This window comes from Nicotiana tabacum, chromosome 23, assembly GCF_000715075.1.
Source record: "Nicotiana tabacum cultivar K326 chromosome 23, ASM71507v2, whole genome shotgun sequence".
NCBI lineage: Eukaryota > Viridiplantae > Streptophyta > Magnoliopsida > Solanales > Solanaceae > Nicotiana > Nicotiana tabacum.
Genome location: NC_134102.1, coordinates 142,791,088 through 142,808,860, shown reverse-complemented (window position 1 = coordinate 142,808,860; position 17,773 = coordinate 142,791,088). Strand labels below are relative to the sequence as shown.

At 33.7% G+C, this 17,773-nt stretch overlaps 1 protein-coding gene across 2 annotated transcripts; it reads right to left on the bottom strand.

Annotated features, from left to right (window-relative positions):
- Nucleotides 1–6,156: 6,156 nt before the first annotated feature.
- LOC107764268 (transcription factor bHLH157-like) lies at nucleotides 6,157–10,857 on the bottom strand. Of its 2 annotated transcripts, none has more exons than XM_016582824.2 (10): nucleotides 10,307–10,857; nucleotides 9,592–9,681; nucleotides 9,377–9,485; nucleotides 9,210–9,251; nucleotides 9,056–9,115; nucleotides 7,454–8,758; nucleotides 7,276–7,377; nucleotides 7,051–7,185; nucleotides 6,804–6,935; nucleotides 6,157–6,707 (listed from the first exon to the last, which is right to left on the bottom strand). In XM_016582824.2, exons 1-10 carry the CDS (start codon nucleotides 10,414–10,416, stop codon nucleotides 6,510–6,512), a joined length of 2,283 nt encoding a protein of 760 aa, XP_016438310.1. In that variant the 5' UTR covers nucleotides 10,417–10,857; the 3' UTR covers nucleotides 6,157–6,509. The 2 variants fall into 2 exon arrangements, with proteins under 2 accessions (XP_016438310.1, XP_016438309.1); XM_016582823.2 differs by having other exon boundaries at nucleotides 7,051–7,188; nucleotides 10,307–10,677.
- Nucleotides 10,858–17,773: the final 6,916 nt, after the last annotated feature.

Here is a 17,773-nt window from a genome sequence, read left to right as displayed (position 1 = left end):
AAACGGGCTCAAAGTTATTGGGCCAGGAAATAGTTGGGCGAAGTGCACGAACAGCCGTTTTTAGGATTGTTACACAAATAGCCTATCAGAATCCATATTTACTTTTTGTAGCCAGTATACATATATTATAAATTAATTATACATACACATACATATATATATATACACACACATACATATATATATATATATATATATATATATATATATATATATATATATATATATATATATCATGGGAACCGGATTTTTAGTTTAAGAGATTAGGTGGGCGACTATTTAGGTTTAATCCTCCTCTGACGGAGATGGTAAGGTTCTGGTGGAAGAGGCGTGTATCAGGAGTAGATGGCAGGAGTATTTCTATAGACTCTTGAACGAGGGAGAGGACACAAATATCGTGCTAGGTGAGCTAGAGAACTCAGGGAGTTCGAGGGATTTTGGATATTGTAGGCGTATTAGGAACAAGGAGGTTGAAGGGGCGGGCAATGCAGAAGATGAGCAGGGGTAAGGCAATTGGGCCTGACGAGATCCCAGTGGAATTTTAGAAGGAAGTGGGTCGGGCTAGCTTGGAATGGCTTACTGGTTTGTTTAATGTCATTTTTAGGACGAAGAAGATGCCTGAAGATTGGCGGTGGAGTTTGATGATCTCATTGTATAAAAACAAAGGTGATATACAGGACTGTAATAACTATAGAGGTATCAAGCTGCTGAGTCATACCATGAAAGTTTGGGAGAGGGTGGTGGAGAGTAGGATGCGACGTAGTGTTACTATTTTCGAGAACCAGTTCGAATTTATATCAGGGACAGTCTACTACAGAAGTCATTCACCTTGTGAGGAGATTGGTGGAGCAGTATAGGGAGAGGAAGAAGTACTTGCATATGATATTCATTGACCTAGAGAAGGTCTACGCTAAAGTCCCGAGAGAGATCCTATGGAGATTTATGGAGGCTAGCGATCGGGTGGCGTATATTAGAGTGATTAAGGACATGTACGAGGGAGCAAAGACTCGGGTGAGGACTGGGAGAGGAGATTCTGATCATTTTCCAGTGGAGATAGGGCTGCACTTGGGATCAGCTCTTAGCCCATTTTTGTTTACCTTAACGTTAAATGTGCTTACCCGACACATACATGGGGGGCATGGTGTATGCTATTCGTTGATTACATAGTATTGATTGACGAGACGCGAGGCGGAGTTAACGCTAGGTTGAAAGTTTGGAAATAGATGCTAGAGTCTAAAGGTTTCAAGTTGAGTATGTCAAAAACTAAGTACTTGGAGTGCAAGTTTAGTGATGAGTTGTATGAAGAAGGAGTGGAAGTGAAGATTAGTACTCAAGTCATCCCCAAAAGAGATAGTTTCAATTATCTTGGGGCCATTATTCAAGGTAATTGGGAGATTGACGAGGATGTTACTCATCGTATTGGAGCAGGGTAGATGAGATGGAGGCTCGCCTCAGGGGTTTTGTGTGATAAGAATGTACAACCCGGGTGGTGGTTAGACCAGTTATGTTGTATGAGGCTGAGTGGTGGCATATCAAGAAGTCTCATGTCTAGAAGATGAAAGTAGCTGAAATAAAGATGTTGAGATGGATGTGTGGGCATACCACGAAGGACAAGATTAGGAATGAAGTTATTAGGGGTGAGGTAGGAGTGACATCTATGGATGACAAGTTGCGGGAATCTAGGTTGAAATGGTTCGGGCATGTGAAGAGGAGAGACATAGATGCACTGCTCAGGAAGTGTGAGGGGTTGTCCATGGCGGGTCTGCGGAGGGGACGGGGAAGGTCTAAGAAGTATTGGGGAGAGGTTATTAGGCAGAACATGTCATTGCTTCAGCTTACCGATGATATGACTCATGATTGAAAGGTGTGAAAGTCGAGGATTAGGGTTGTAGGTTGATAGTTAGTAGTGTGTTCCTCCTAGGCCTACCAGTAATACTAAGATTAATTTTGTATTATCTTAGTCTTGGTGCTTTATTATTACATGTTGTGTATGTTGTTGTTGTGTCATTCACGCCTGTCACGATAATGTATTCATGTTGTCACCTTTGTTTACTACTTGACTGCTTTATCTTATCTATACTGTTTCTTGAGCCGAGAGTCTATCGGAAATAACCTCTCTATCTTTATAAGGTAGGGGTAAGGTCTGCGTACACACTACCCTCCCCATACCCCATTTATGGGATTAAACTGGTGTTGTTGTTGTTATTTAAAGAATAGTGGAAGCTTATAAGGTTTTAAACTCCAAACCGAGAATGGTATTAATATACAATGCATCAAATAAACATTTCGTACTAGCCGCGTATTGTTTCATGCACAGTGAAATGTTAAGAGTGGGATGGGTAGTACAACATGAGCATTTGGTCACCTGAAAATACTCAGACACATGAAATTGTGAGTAAAGTTTATCTATTAGGACTACTAGTTTATGATTTTGATGACTGATTTGCTTTGTTTCATCTTCTCAGCATCTTCAATTTTGAATTTGGCCATTTTGGATAATTCTTCAACTGCATCAACAACTCCTTCAATCCTCGTAGCGATTTCAATAACTAAAGAAGCAAATGTTGCAGCTGGTATAATTTCCACCATTGGTATAACATTACTAGTTCTCACAACTGGTTTTTCTTCATCCTTCTCATTCTTAGCCCCCTTTGGCACAATGAGTAAACCTGAAGCTTGTTTCAGCTGAGTTTCCAACTCTTGAATCGTGCTATTCTTTTCTTGTACTAAAATATCAATTCTGGAGGATTTTCTCATAGTTTTCATGTTCATTGCTAACTCTCTCAATATCTCAGCTGTACTTGAACTTACTCGTTGGCAAGTATTAGTAAGCTGCTTCCTCAGGAACTCAGATGCCTATAACACAATAAAGATTTTCGCCTTTTAGAAAATTTTAGAAAAAAGGGATTACATGACTAATGGATTTAAGAATTCAGATTATGAACCTGATTTTTTTGATTGACGCAGCTAGTTAGTGCCTCAATGCAACAGGCACAACTTCGCATCGATGCACTGATCTTAATATAATATTTCCATGGATGTTGAAAGTTAAAATTGCCATGAGCTGGTTCCCATCTAGCAAAGTTGGCCTAGAAAATAATTCCATGTTATAGCAGTAAAAGATGTGAAGGGGAGCCTTAGCATAACTGGTAAAGTTGCTGTCATGGGATCAGGAGGTTCCGGGTTCGAGCCGTAGAAACAGCCTCTGCAGAAATGCAAGGTAAGTCTGCGTATAATAGACCCTTGTGGTCCGGCCCTTCCTCGGACTCCATGCATAACGAGAGCTTAGCGCACCGGGGATTCCCTTTTATCAGTAAAAGATATATATATATAGTACTAGTAGTACTAAGTTTGGTTTAATCCCTGAAAGTTGTCAAGGTTTTTTATGTTGATGTTGACAGAAACTTACCATTGTTTCTTCTGAGGCCTTAGCATTCAGCACACACTTGAAAGCTAGCATTTTCTTAGTATTTGTTGTTGTGTCTTCACTGTCACTAAAATACTCAGCTACACAACCTAAAATGACATTTGAGGACCAAATTTAAGACAATATATATAATGAAATTTCAGAAACTATATCAAAAGTTTAGGCAAAACACATACATTCTAAGGAATCTGCTTGCTTTTCCAAATTACTAATGACAAGTTTATGGAGCTCTTCACCAGCCCAAATTGGATATATGAGAATGCTTGTAATAACACACAAAGAAGCTCCGATTATGATCGTTGATACTCTCTCGTGAGCCATGGTCAATAAGTTCTTAACTCGATATCCAGATATTGAAACCAAAGTGAAAGTCAAGATGAATATCATAGCGCCATAATCAAATCGCGCTTTCACTGCAGGAATGAATCTTGAGAAGGTTGCTGCTGAGCCTAATTGAGTGAAGGAAAAAAAAAATGAGAACAGATAATCCATATCACATATGCAAAAAGTAATGTTTATTTACAAAGATCACTCACCTAATATGAAAATGGAAGTTCCCATAATTATAGGCTCAAATCTTTTGCCTGATTGATTGGCAATCCAGTGGATTCCTATTGCAAGAAATCCAGCAAGAAAAGTTCCAGTAGCTCTGTTTAAGCATTTGTAAAGCGTTGCACCTGCAATTTTCTTGAAACATTTAGCCTTTTCATTTTCACTGTACACAAAAGAGTAAAATGAAGCTAGTAAAATATGTTTAGAATTGATGAATACCTACCTACAGTGTACTCAAAAACCACCACAACAGTCAGAACTGCCCACATTGCAGTTCCTCCAACACCTTCATACAAAGGTTTCATATAATAAAACAACGATACAACGCTTAGAGCTATTCCAACTTTGATACAGTGAATCACTTTTCTAGGCTCATTCATTCCTATGTTCCATGATTTTTCCAAGAATCTACAGAATACCAAGATTAAATTTTTAAAGAAGCTTTTAATCGAAAGACTTATTCTTGTGACAAGGCTTGATTCTGGTGCCAAAATCGCGAACGAGCCATCAGCCATCCTAATACTCCACTCTGCTGCCACAGCAGCAGCATTAATGGCATTCATGTTAATGTAATATAGCAGAGAAAATGAAGTAGATGAACAAAAATAACAAGTTTACACAGCTACAGAATATTGTGAATGTTAGTACTTCTTTAGGAGCTTAATGCCATGCACTACTAAGAATTGACCTTAGCTATATATTAATGCATGTATATAAAGATGATGCTGATGTAAAACTTTGGTCAGATAATTAATTTTTTAAGAAATCCATTTTCTTTTCAAGATTTTCAAATACTATTTGAGTAGGTCATGACTCAGTCGTTGCATTTCTCTATTTCCCTCTTATTTCTTGTACATGAATAAGCTAAGTATCAAATATCCGTTCATTTTATAAAGCAGTGAGTTTATAAATAATAAAATTCTCTCAAGATAGTAGGTCTAAAGATAACCAAAATTCCATCACAGTTTGGCTTAAACAGCTGGTGGTCACTAACTAATCCTTACTTTAAAGTATGGTTTAGGTCATCTTGTTGTTTATATTAGCTTTCCAGTTATAGTAATCCTTTCAGATTAGTGCTTCTTTCATCAGAATCCTCTAGCTATCAGTTTCTGACGATTAGCTTATCTAGCAAAGTCACTTAAAACTATGCTTTTTAAGTTTGTTTATAGTCTTTTTCTGCTATCTTAGTTTTAATGTTTTATGGTGGTATATTATGATTTGAGCTTGGGATTTTTAATTAATTCGTTTTTCCCCAAATTGAGAGGAATAGAGGATTTATTTACATTATAGCATCTAACGGTGTGGCCTATCCATCAACGAAATGATCATTAAAACCATGAGAGATCAGGGTCCAAATCTCAATAGAAAAAAAATAAAATATTCGGTGAGTTCTTTCCATTTGCCTAAATCTTGATAGGAAGAGTTACATGAATGTACACGATGAAATAGTCGAGGTGCACGTAAATTGGATCGATAATATTGTGATCAAGATATTATTTACGTTATAGAATAGACTATAGTGAATCTAAAACCCTTTCGGTACTGGGGTTCTACCAAAGTTGGGAAAACATTAGGCCATGAATGGACCCATCTATGTTTGGTTACTAACTTTATATAGCTTTATAAATCAGGTTTCAGTTGGTTTTTTCTGCTTTAATTTGAACTGTGACAGCACTTATCTCCACTATTATTGCACTTATTTGAGAAAATACTTCGGTTATCAAAAGTTTGATTGCTGCTTACTCCATTGTCAATTTCTGTCTAAATGATCAACTAATTCTACACACTAACGAAGTGTCAAAGTTCTACTTTTGGCCTTTCTTCAAGTAAGTTTCAACCATATTACACCTGTCCTTTTCCACCATCAGTACTAAAATGGTAGTAGCTATTAGAGGATTCATGTGTCACTTTTTTCATTAATGGAATATAACCATGCACTATTTTCTTTTATAAACTGCAAATATCCGACGGCCAATGCCACACGGTTCGAAACTCGGTAGATAATATGTGGCTATGAAACTAAACTCATGTGAGAGCTTTAACTTGGTACAGAGGAGTCATCTTTTATATATTTATTTTAGGTCTGCACAGAGTGAATTTAGTTTTTTTTTTTTTTTTGAGGGGGGGGAGGGGGGGGGAATACAAATTTTAGCCTGCTATGAAATGAAAAAAACAGGTTTTCACCAGAAAGGTAGGAAAAGGTAAAACAAAGATCATGAAGGATGTTAATATATGTCAAGCAAGACTAATGTAATTTCTTCTTAGTAATCCATGTTTCAGAATTACAGAAGAAACAACAGAAATTGCAAAAAAGAACAATCAAAAGTAACCTGGAACTACCTAGCTAGTCAGTCAGCTTAAAGTTATACTATCAAACTCTACTAAGAGAGAAAAAGAAGATAATCCTAAGGTGTAAAAGAAGGAGCAATCTTGAAAAGGGAAAAACTTTTGAAACACCTTCTTCTCAATATATGCTCCTCTGCATATTCTATGTTACCACAAACAGATCCTATAGTAAGTTCAATGTTCGCTATATTACACATCGAATTGTTTCAGGTAAGCTGCTAGATATGGGCAGAGCAGATTTTGGGCAATCGTTTTTTAGAGCAGTCGTTCCACCAGTTATATTCTGAAGCTGATTGTTCAGACCGACTTCACTTGTATTCGTCAAGTGTAACAGCTGAACAAGGGATGAAAAAATCTCGTGTCTTGTTACTAGCCTGTTTGCCTGCAAGAAAATTGTAACGTTAAATAGATGAAAACAGATCAAAGGAGAAGCAAAGTGGTTTTATTTGCTGCTGCTGTTTTCCAGTTTAGCGTTTACCTCAGCCTCAACAACAAAATGTGCCCACATCTTTGTCTCGCGAGATTCCATCACTCCCTTCAATATGTTCAAGCCAAAGCCTCGAATTATATCTACCATCTCCAGAAAGAAACCTTGTTCATTGCAGAGTATCTGAGTAAAAGAGCACACATAATCCAATGTTAATCATTTACTTAAGATAAAGGTTTAATCAAGACTCATCGAAATAATTGTAGGTATGATAGGTGATAAAGAAACGATTACTTACTTCTATGAGCATTTGACCAGGGGTACTAAGGTCCTCAACTATCAGCGGACAAACCATTGTTTGATCGCCAATTTCACATGCCCATGTAACTCCATTGCCATTAGTCTTGGACATCTCTAACCGAATTTTAGCATCCTGCTGGTTGAAAATACGCATGTTAATTGGCAGTGAAAATAATGTTTATCTTTTTACCTGCTCAAATAAATCAAAGTGATTGATTATTACCTTCAAATCTTCAGTCCTTTTGAGTCCTTCAGCATGTTTAGTAACACCTTGCAAGAAAAGCAAGTGCTTTATAGTTCTGTGTAATAAGCGATCAATGCTCATCTGTCAAAGAAACATTTCCAATGTTAATTTATTTCTGTTAGTTCTTTAAGCAAAACATAGAGTTTAGAGACAACACCTTCTCGCCATTGGGAATAAGCTCTCGCAACTCTGAAAGACGTTCATAGATCAGCTGCCGATCTTTAGGAATAGGCCGAGTCCCTGGTTTAGCCTTCTTCTTAGTAGGCTTTGAGGATTTTTGATTGCCTTTAACTGGTAAAATGGTATTGCAAGCGTTGATGCTGCATCTGTCTCCAATCAATGTACTTGCATCCAATTTCGTGATGGCCTCACTCTTCGCCTCAAGGTTGCTGTCCAACTTTGTAATCTTATCAAAGCTAGAAAAATTAGGAGGCATTGCCAGATAATTGCATCCTGAAGAACTTCCAATTCTTCTTCTTTTATTTGTTACTGACAACTGATCATCGGAAACAGATCCAGCAAATGAACAAGATCCGTTCAAGGCGTCATCAAGAAGCTGGTCTATTCCCAGTTTTGAGAATAACCTGTTATCCGGCCTAGATCTGAGTTCATTAGCTTGACCAGAGTTCCATCCACAGTTGGAAGTGCTAAAGTCCGGGTAATGACCACTAACATCTGGGTTCAAACCAGTCATTTTCCCAAAGGGAGACATGTTTGAACAGTTTCCTTTCTCAACATGGTTAAAGGCATTGGTGATGGAACTCTGTATTGAAACAGAAGCATCACAGTCTACATTAAAATTACACTGCTCGTTTAGATTGGCAGACGCTGAGATAATTCCCATCATATCGAATAGGGTGTCATTGATAGTACCAACTGCTCCATCATTCCTCTGGTTGATCAACGGTGTGCAATACTGCTCGGTGGTCTTAACCCCATTAGCAAATACTTCGACTCCACCTGAGGAACTGAATGCTGTGCTCTCATGAAAGTTTTGAGTTGCATCTGCCCCATATCCAAAATGGTTTGGCTCCGTGGAAAGGACATAATCGAAATCTTGTATGCTCATATCTGATGTGAGATCTTCCCAGGTTGAAGTCAGACAGGAATCCTGGAAGCCGGTAAAGACACCAGCAGACTGGAATGTCGATTGCTGTAATTGAGTGTCAAATTGGCCGCTGCAGGAATTGAACTGAACTCTTTGAAACTGGTTTTCACTCAAAGATGATGTAGCTGCATCAGATGTCATTATCTGATCGTCCGCTATGAGATCTTCTAATAAACAAGATTCCTTCATAAAACTTTCATTGTTTGCAGTTGGCAAAGCATTGGAATTCACAAAATGCAGATTCTCCCAAACTGAACAAGAAGGTGAATGTTGTGATGGAAAATTTCCTGCTTTGACTTCTATCCCCTGGAAAAGTTTTCTAGATTGATCCACAAAACATGTCCTCTCTGGAAGCTGCAGAAAACATAAATAATTAAGTAGACATATATACAACTTAAGAATATACAGGTTGAGGTTTCAAAATTTGATCGAAAATGAGAATGAAAAATGAATTAAATTTGCATAGATCATTGAGCAAACCTTCTTTCACTAATCAAAGAAGTAATTGCCTACACCAATATATTGTAATTTTCTAATTCCTTTCCCTTTCACAATGACTAATGAATTAATGAGAGAAAGAGGATTTTAAGCTGAACAAGTTGATTGTGCAATATGCTCGGATTGTTGAATAAGAAATTACTTAGTGCTAACCTTAGTAGTAGAACCAAATTGCAGAACGCCCAGTGGTTCAACTGAGATTACAGCAATTGTCTGCAAAATAACAAGAACAATTTGTTATTAGAGTAAACCAACATTTCCAAGTGCTGGAAGTGAATCAGGCAAACTAATAAGCAAAAAAGAGTACCTTGATCCCAGTGGAAAATTGCTGCTCAAATTCAGCATCATCCTACAAAATGAAGTTACAATTGCCAGTTTTAAAATCAGTAAAATTTGTTATTTAACCAACAACTTTCACAAAAAGAAAAGTCAAACCAGTCTGCTTTTGAAAGCAAGAAAACAAATTATAATTACCTGGAATAAATTGGAATTATTAGATGATCCAATGGAGATCTGCTTTTCATGATTAGCATCAGAAAGCATCCATTTGTGTTTCTTAGTAAATGCTGCTTGGCCAATTATCCTGTAAAAAAGTCATATCATCAAAATTATGGTTGTGAAAACTTGTAACTTTTAGCCATTAAAATTTAACTGAATTTTCTGAAGAAAGATATAATTTTGCAGCATACCCTGCTCCAACAATATGGACTTGCAAAAGCATTTCATCAATCACAGCTGCCATTTGTTCCTCATAGTATGCATCTTGTAACGTTAATAATCTGACATGCAGAAGATTTCAGTGCACCAAAAAATATTTCTCAAAAAAAAAAAAACTTTTCCAAATGAAAGCAAACTCTTTTTGCCTTCAGAAATCTTTTCTTTTTTCCAATTAACATATAAAAATGAACTTTCAGTAACAAAAAAAAATTAGCTTTTCTCCAAAAATCTAATGCTGTAATTTCATTAAATATGTTAAGAAAATCATAAAACCAATTTGAATTTGGCAGAAGAGACTGAACTAGAAATATCTTTTAATTAAAAGACCAATCAAATAAATCTAATGATCCAAGACATTCATGTAATTTTCGATTTAGAGAAATTAAAGACTAGAAATTATCACTTATCATTTTAAAAAGGACTATTATTCCACAACTTTAACTTACCAAAAGCATCTTATTGTAGTATTTGTAAAACATATGAAACAAGGTACTAAAATCAAAATTCTCAGCCCAAAATAATAAAAAAAAAAATCTCCTTTGAAAGAAAAGTAAGCCCTTTAGAGTAAAAAGAGAAAAAAAAAAAGATCTTTATTTCAGTAGTTTAAAAACTACAGAAAAAATAAAGAAAAAGAGAAAATAAAATGGTGAGCATGAGAGAGAGAGAGAGAGGAGTTGAAAAGCTTACAAAGAATTTCTGTGATCAAAACCCCAAAAAACTCCATAAGACCAGCCATGGCTTCTACAAAGGATTTTGAGTGTCTCTTTTGCCATAGAATCAAACTTCCCTTCACACATTTTTACTTCTTGAAAATAACCCAAGAATGCAACTTTGCCAGCAAAAAGCAAGTCTTTTTTGTGTATTCACTGTTTAAACAGCTAAAATATCAAACTGATCTCAAGCAGAAACTTCATTCACTAGCAAAAAAACAAAAAAAAGTCTAAAGTGGAAAACAAGTGATTTTAATGACTAGTCTGAAGCAAACAAGAAAAAGATAAAAATGGTAACACTGCAATAAAGTTTTCAGCTTGGAGAAGAATTTTTGTGAGACTTATCACAAATATACTGATGGGGTCTTTCTTATAGTATATATATGTTTAAATAATAAAAATTAGAGATTGGAGAGAAGAGAGAGAGAAGAAGATGGATTTTGGGGGGTAGTGGTGGGGGTAGGGGGTTGATATTGTCTATGCAAAAAAGGAGAGTAAAGACCAAATTAGAAACAAGTTGGAGCTACAAACTATAAAGGAACTGAAATTTTCCTTTTTATTGCTATACATTTAGAGTCCGTTTAGACATAAGAAATTTTTTCTTTTTTCCTCAAAAAATTTTTACCTTTTTTTCGAAATCAACGTTTGTTCATGAAATTTTTAATTTTCACTTGAAGATGCATTTTAAAAATTTTCGAAAATTTAAAAAACTCCAAAAATTTATTTTTCAAAATTTTCACTTAAATCACCCACAAAACTTCAAAAACAACCCAAAATTATATTCATGTCCAAATACAACTCTAAATTTCAAATACCATTTTCACTTAAAAAAAAATTTCCCCTATTTTGTAATTTTACAATTCTTATGTCCAAACGCCCACTTAGAGCCCGTTTGGACATGCGAAATTTTCCTTTTTTTCAAATTTTTTTTTGAAAATAATATTTGGTTATCAAAATCTTACGTACAATTTTTTCAATCTTAATTGAAAATGTATTTTCAAATTTGAACCAGTTTTTCAATTGAAAATGGGAAGGTTGCTAGTGTTTAGTTGCAAAATATGTTGAAAAAAAGACATCCAAATATGTTGCAAAAATTATAACCAAACACAACTTCATCTTCAATTCAAATTTTAGTGAAATTCTAAATTTGAAAAAAAAAAAAAAATTGAAATTCATGTCCAAACGCCTACTTAATTTATGTTACGTTCATTTCCTGTCTTTTTCTTTGTTTTTCACTGATATTCCATACCTTGCTTTAATGCTAAAGTAATTTGCATTCTAGTTAGAAAATTTTATTTTGGGGGCAAAACATTCCTTATCAAAAGTGATTTTATGTTCTGTGCTCGAACCTAAAACTAAAATTAAGAATAAAGAAATATTTATCATTTCATTAATTTTGATAGTTTCTTTTCCGATGTCTTGCTATAAGATCTATGAAGATCTTTTTTGTTTTTTCCTTTTCTATGACAAGATTTCAGGTTGTTACTTGGGAGCTAAAAAAATAATCTACTTGCACCAGATATAAATAATTTAACTCTATATAAATCGACAGTAAACAAAGTATTGTTGCTATAGGTAATATCAACAATTTTTAGGATCTTTTTTATGAGCCATTGTTTAAGTGGGGCGAAGCTACATTGTTAGAAGGATTGTCAATTGAACATCTTTCACTGAAAAATTATATCGTGTATATAAGTAAAATATTAAATTTTAGATGTACATAATATTTAGTTAACACCCTTTGTCGAGAATTTTTGTATTTATTTCTTTCCAGTTTGAATATCATTGAAAAAATTCCTGCTTCGCCCAATGCATTTAACATTAATTTTTATAGTTTATGGATTAAATTAAATTCTCTTCTATCTTTTTGGTAAAGTCATGAATCTTCGTTATGTATTTTGCTGTAGTAAAGTTCTAGAGCAAATATAAGCTGGTTTGAGAGCTCTTGAGAAAAAGTTCTATGGTGCTAATGCATGAATGTGTTTAATAGTAGATTTTTTAGTTATGAATCATAAATTGCATTGATATACTTATCTTCTGCGCAAACCAATTAAAATCATCTTTGATAATGTAACATAATTGTCGAATATAAAGACACTGATTCTTTGCGTCCATCAGAAATAAATGTTGATTTTAATTAAAGTCCCCTTTAATGTAATCATAGAAATGCATACACATTAACTTATCGCAAATTTATTAGCTAATTGATTTTACGTATTTCTAGAGGGACAACAAAAATTAAAACTAAAAGTAGGTCATAAAAAGTTTTGACTAGCTCTCGTTTGAATGATATATAGTGGTGTTATAGTCAACTAAAGAAGTGTACATAATTTCCTAGCTAGTTCAGGAGCTTTTTCAAAAACGCTATACGGTCTATACTCTCTATTGTTATCATTATTCCTCTTCTCTCCTTTTCCTTTAATATCAAGTTACTCATTTTAAAATCTAAAATGGCTCCTTTTGCATAATTACTTGAAAGAGAAAAATATCAGAGTGAAAGTAGGACCTATACAGAAACGAAATGTCCGAACCTCTTTTTTGGAAAATCAATTTATATATTGATGCTTAAATTATATATATATATATATATATATATATATATATATATATATATATTAGATGTTGAATGTTATTCTTGCATTAAAAAGTATAATAAAGGTCCTAATTAGCTGAGATTGTATTAGGATGTAAAGAGTTATATCGTGCGATATCTTTAAAATATTATCACATTCGTATCCGATTCTCTAAAAATATACGCACCCGATAATATTTGTGGAAAGTTCAAATAATACAGGCGAAGGGTAGTGTTATGACAACAAGGGGTGTGGGGTTTGTAGTGATCAGGTTCTGAGCAATCCTTCTTGAGCATAGAACAAGGAGCCAAAGGATGTTACTGGACATCTTTTTATTTTCTTTATTTCTTCCACCTTTCAATTAAGCAAATTTAATCTCATTTCTTTTGTTTTTAATCAAAAATCCTTGAGTTCGTCCCTTATAAATGAAGAAACATGTAATAAGAAGCCTTTCTCATTTAGTGAAACCTATATATGTAATGCGAATTGAAATTAATTGGATCATTACCTTTTTAATATCAAATGCATAAAGTAAAAGGAAAAAACTATGTACTAACTTGAGAGGGTGTGAGTCCAAAAGACTCACTTTATACATATTGAGATACTTGGTAAATAAAATATTTTCAATGTAACCAAAAAAAAACTTGAGAGGGTGTAATTTCAAGTAGGATTTTACATATACATGGAATAAAAGAATTTTACGACATTAGCTATTTTAATATGATATACCTGGTTGCTTGCTTTTATTTCAGTAACTAATTATGAGGTAATATAATACTACTTGGTATCTTTTAAGTGATATTATACTTGAAAATAAGTTTTGTATGAATTAATATGATAAACTTACAAAATAGTTTTGATTATTCAGTTTGTTCTCTTGAACTACATATCATAAATAATTTAAAGTGTATTTTCGTTTAAAAGAAGTGTCAAACACCGAATATATATACTTAGCTCATCAAGCAAGAAGAAACAATTTTAGCGACGGACAAATTCTGTAGCTAAACAAAAAAATCCGTCGCTAATCTCATTTAATGACGGATTAACAACGGATTATCAAGAAATTTCGTTAGCTACAAGCGTTTTAACGACAAATTAACGACGATATTCGTAGTTAATTCCAATTTTTTTTCGGTGAACAGCTCGCAATTGTGAAAAAAGAAACAAGAGCTAGTGTATGCATGGATATATCCTAGCTATAGTACTATCTGCTGCTATATAGAAGCAAAGAGGAAAGTCATTGACACTGAAAAACAAACAATTTTGGAAGTAGCAACAGATGATGGATTGATGATAACCTGTTTTTACTCTTTACCCCTCAGTAAAAGTAGTGCACAGTCAAAACCTACTGAAGTAAACCTGAAATCTTTGTCTTTGTCTAATTTCACTTTGAGTACTCGATCATTCCATTAGTCATTTTACTTTTTGATGCGTTGTCAACCCTTTTTCTAGTCTTTTTATATATTTACAATCAAACTAATTTTTCCGATATTTTTTGGTTACTATAATAAAATATTATTATAGAAATATATAATATAAGATAACATAAAAAATCGATTTCAAAATAATTTCATTGTTATAGCAAAATATTGTTATAAAGAATGACGGTTACCGATAAATTTAAGTAAGTAATTTACCTATCAAGTGAACTTTCCATACAAGCATCCATTACTACTCGATCCCCACTTTTTTTATTTTAAGGTTGAGGAAAATCCCTTACGTCAAGGGAAAAAGAGAGGAACAGAGAATAGAAAGTTTGTAGTATTAGGGTATCCAATGCTCACAATCTAATAAAGGGGAACAATATCTAATATTATTTGTCATGATACAAAGGGAAGACTCTAGTGCACAAAACTTAAGGACTGTTTTGTATTGGTCCCCAATGCAACATCTTGATCAATATAGTTTGAGAATCTTGACTTAGCCACAAAATCTACTCCTCACTAAGCACTTAAACACTTTAAGCACACCCTAATCTAATTTATCTACCTTTTGAAAACCCAACTCAACTTTTTAATTATCTTATTGGCTAATGGTACTTTTTTGTGATTTAACTTGTCAAGACCAACCTACACAAAATCACCTAGCCAAGGACAACGTATTTAAAATGCTTAATTTCTTATTGGAGTCCTGACATCTGTATTTGGACTCGACTAATTCAGATTTACGTGGCGTAAGGCTCATTAAAGGTTCATTAAAGTTGTTGTCACGTGACAAGGATGTCATTGGTTCAAGCCGTGGAAACAGTCTCTTGCAGAAATGTAGGGTAAGGTTGCGTACAATAGACCCTTGTAGTCCGTTCCTTCCCCGGACCCCACGTATAGCGAGAGCTTAGTGTACCGGGTTGCCCTTTAAGACTCGTTAAAGGAAAATGATTTCCTAAAAGGATTCTTTCCGTTTCCAGTGGCTTGACCTGATACCTCTAGTTAAGGATGGATGGATTTTATATCTATTCCACCACAATCATCGGTTGTAATATATATTGAAACATCAAAGTTATACTAAGAAGATTAATTTGATTAAAGGAAGGGTCTAAAACATTTTGAATTGTCTTGTTTGCTTGTCACTCTACATATGGCAATGATAAGTTACCCTAACTAACAGCCCCAGCCAAAGTTTGGTGGGTAGGTGCCTAAACAAGAGAATCAAAATAAGACCCGCAACACACTGATTATTGCAGACGCAAAGTTGCCTTCCATTTACTCTCTTTGGATCTTTACTCTTTTAGCAATTAGCACACCAAAAATATTCACCACCTTTCATCTTTAGGTAACAAAGCTTATGATTCTATGTCTGCTTGAAACAGCACACGCTTCATCATCACCGTTGATACCTAAGTCAACGGCATCTCAAAAGTTCTCTATGCTCCTTTGTCTTTTCTAATTCCATGATAATTCAAACGAAGGCACCAAAAAGAATTGGGGTGGAGCGATATACTTTTTCGTCCTTAATTAGAGGTCTCGTATTCGAGTTTTGGGTGTAAAGTCATTTAGCTCCTAACATAAAATTTCTCGGTGCGAATCTGAATCTAGTCAGACCCCTAGTCAGACCCCAATGTAGATATTGAACACATGGTAAAAAACTAATAAAAATTCATTATGTCAAAAAAAGAAAAGGTAAAAAAAAGTCTAACGAGTTGGTAAAACATCTTTTCCTTACTTTATTTTCTCATGTCTTATAAAAAAATTACATTATTTTAACCATATTAGACTTGATGTAAAGAGTTACTACGTACCTATTATTGTAGGTCCACTGTACTAATTAAGCTCATAATACATTTGAAAGTTATTTACATTGTAAGTGCGTAAAATATAATCTACTTTTACAATATATGGAAGGATAAGATTCTAATGATATTGAATAAGATGTAGATGTCCCAAATTAGGGTTAAACAAGAACATAATATTTGAAAATGCAATGAATATTCATCTTTTTAGGAAGCATAGGACCCAACAGAAGACTTTTCTGTTGTGCTAACTGATAGCCAGAATGATCGTCTTATGTTTTTAATTGTACTTTACAGCTAAAACTGACTGTAATTAAGATTATGAGAACTAGTAGCGTTTGATTTTGCATGGATATGAGGAAGTTGATATTGACTTTGAAATTAAAGATGCATAGGGAACCATTTTCATCAATCATACCTCTATTGATTATTCATATAGCAAATGTGTGATGAAAAATAACTTTAATATATACGCCGCTTATTACGTTAAAAAATTCTTATGGTTTTCATTGTATTCAAAGATTATGTTAATTTAAAGATAAAGATATAGGTACGATCTACTTATCTTGAAATGATTGTCGTCTTTTATTTTTCATGAGTTAAATTAAGTGAACTTTAATTAGACTTTTTAAAATGCATTCATTTTTATATGAGAAAATTAAACAACAAACTTCTTATACTTCCATTATAATTTCTGAATATCTAAAGTGAATTTTATATATATATATATATATATATATATATATATATATATATATATATATATATATATATATATATATATATATATATATATATATATATATGACAGGCGAATTCAAAATTTCTAAAGAAACAAAATAGTGTGTTGAGACATACCTCTCAAGAAAATTGAGAAAATCCTAGTAGACTATATATGTTAAACCTAGGATAAGGACCATATATTTGGTCCAATTTGTCTTTCCTTTTGTTTTACGGCAATTATTAACGACAATCTAACTGTATGAAATGTCACTGTAAGTTATTCCTTTTCTATTTTATTTATAATCATGTGATATTCTATGATTACTGATCGAATTAATTCAACTTAATTTTTTTATAGCTTATTAAAGAGGAAAACGTTTTCTATCATATGTTTCTTCATTGAAGGTAATCTCATCCATGTCACCACGGCGGTGCTATATTATTCCTTCTGTTGCAATTAAACTAGATATTTGTGTTGGATATGACAACTCCATCTTTTGGTGCGTACTCAATCCTAGTAAAAAGAAAATTAATTAAATTCAGTATTATCCCCCTTAAACCATAAACTCTCCTAAATTATTTAATTTGTGGTGACAAAATAACTCTCGTACCTTTATATGTCTTCTGTGCCTCTGTGGTAATAAGCATTCTAGGCCAAATAATACTAAGATATTTTCTAAAAGTTCGAATGTTTTCTTTTGGACTATGTTGTTATTACTGTTTGAGTTTTGCTTCATTGATGAAGACATATACACCATATCAAAATTAGATATTGTTCACTTTTTGTATCAATTTATAATAGTTACAGTTAGTTTACGTATTTTTCACACACATGCCAAAATAACTATGCCAATTAGACTAAAACTGAATATAATAGCGCAACAAATTTTTATAGCGAGATAATATCATTACTCTTACCGAA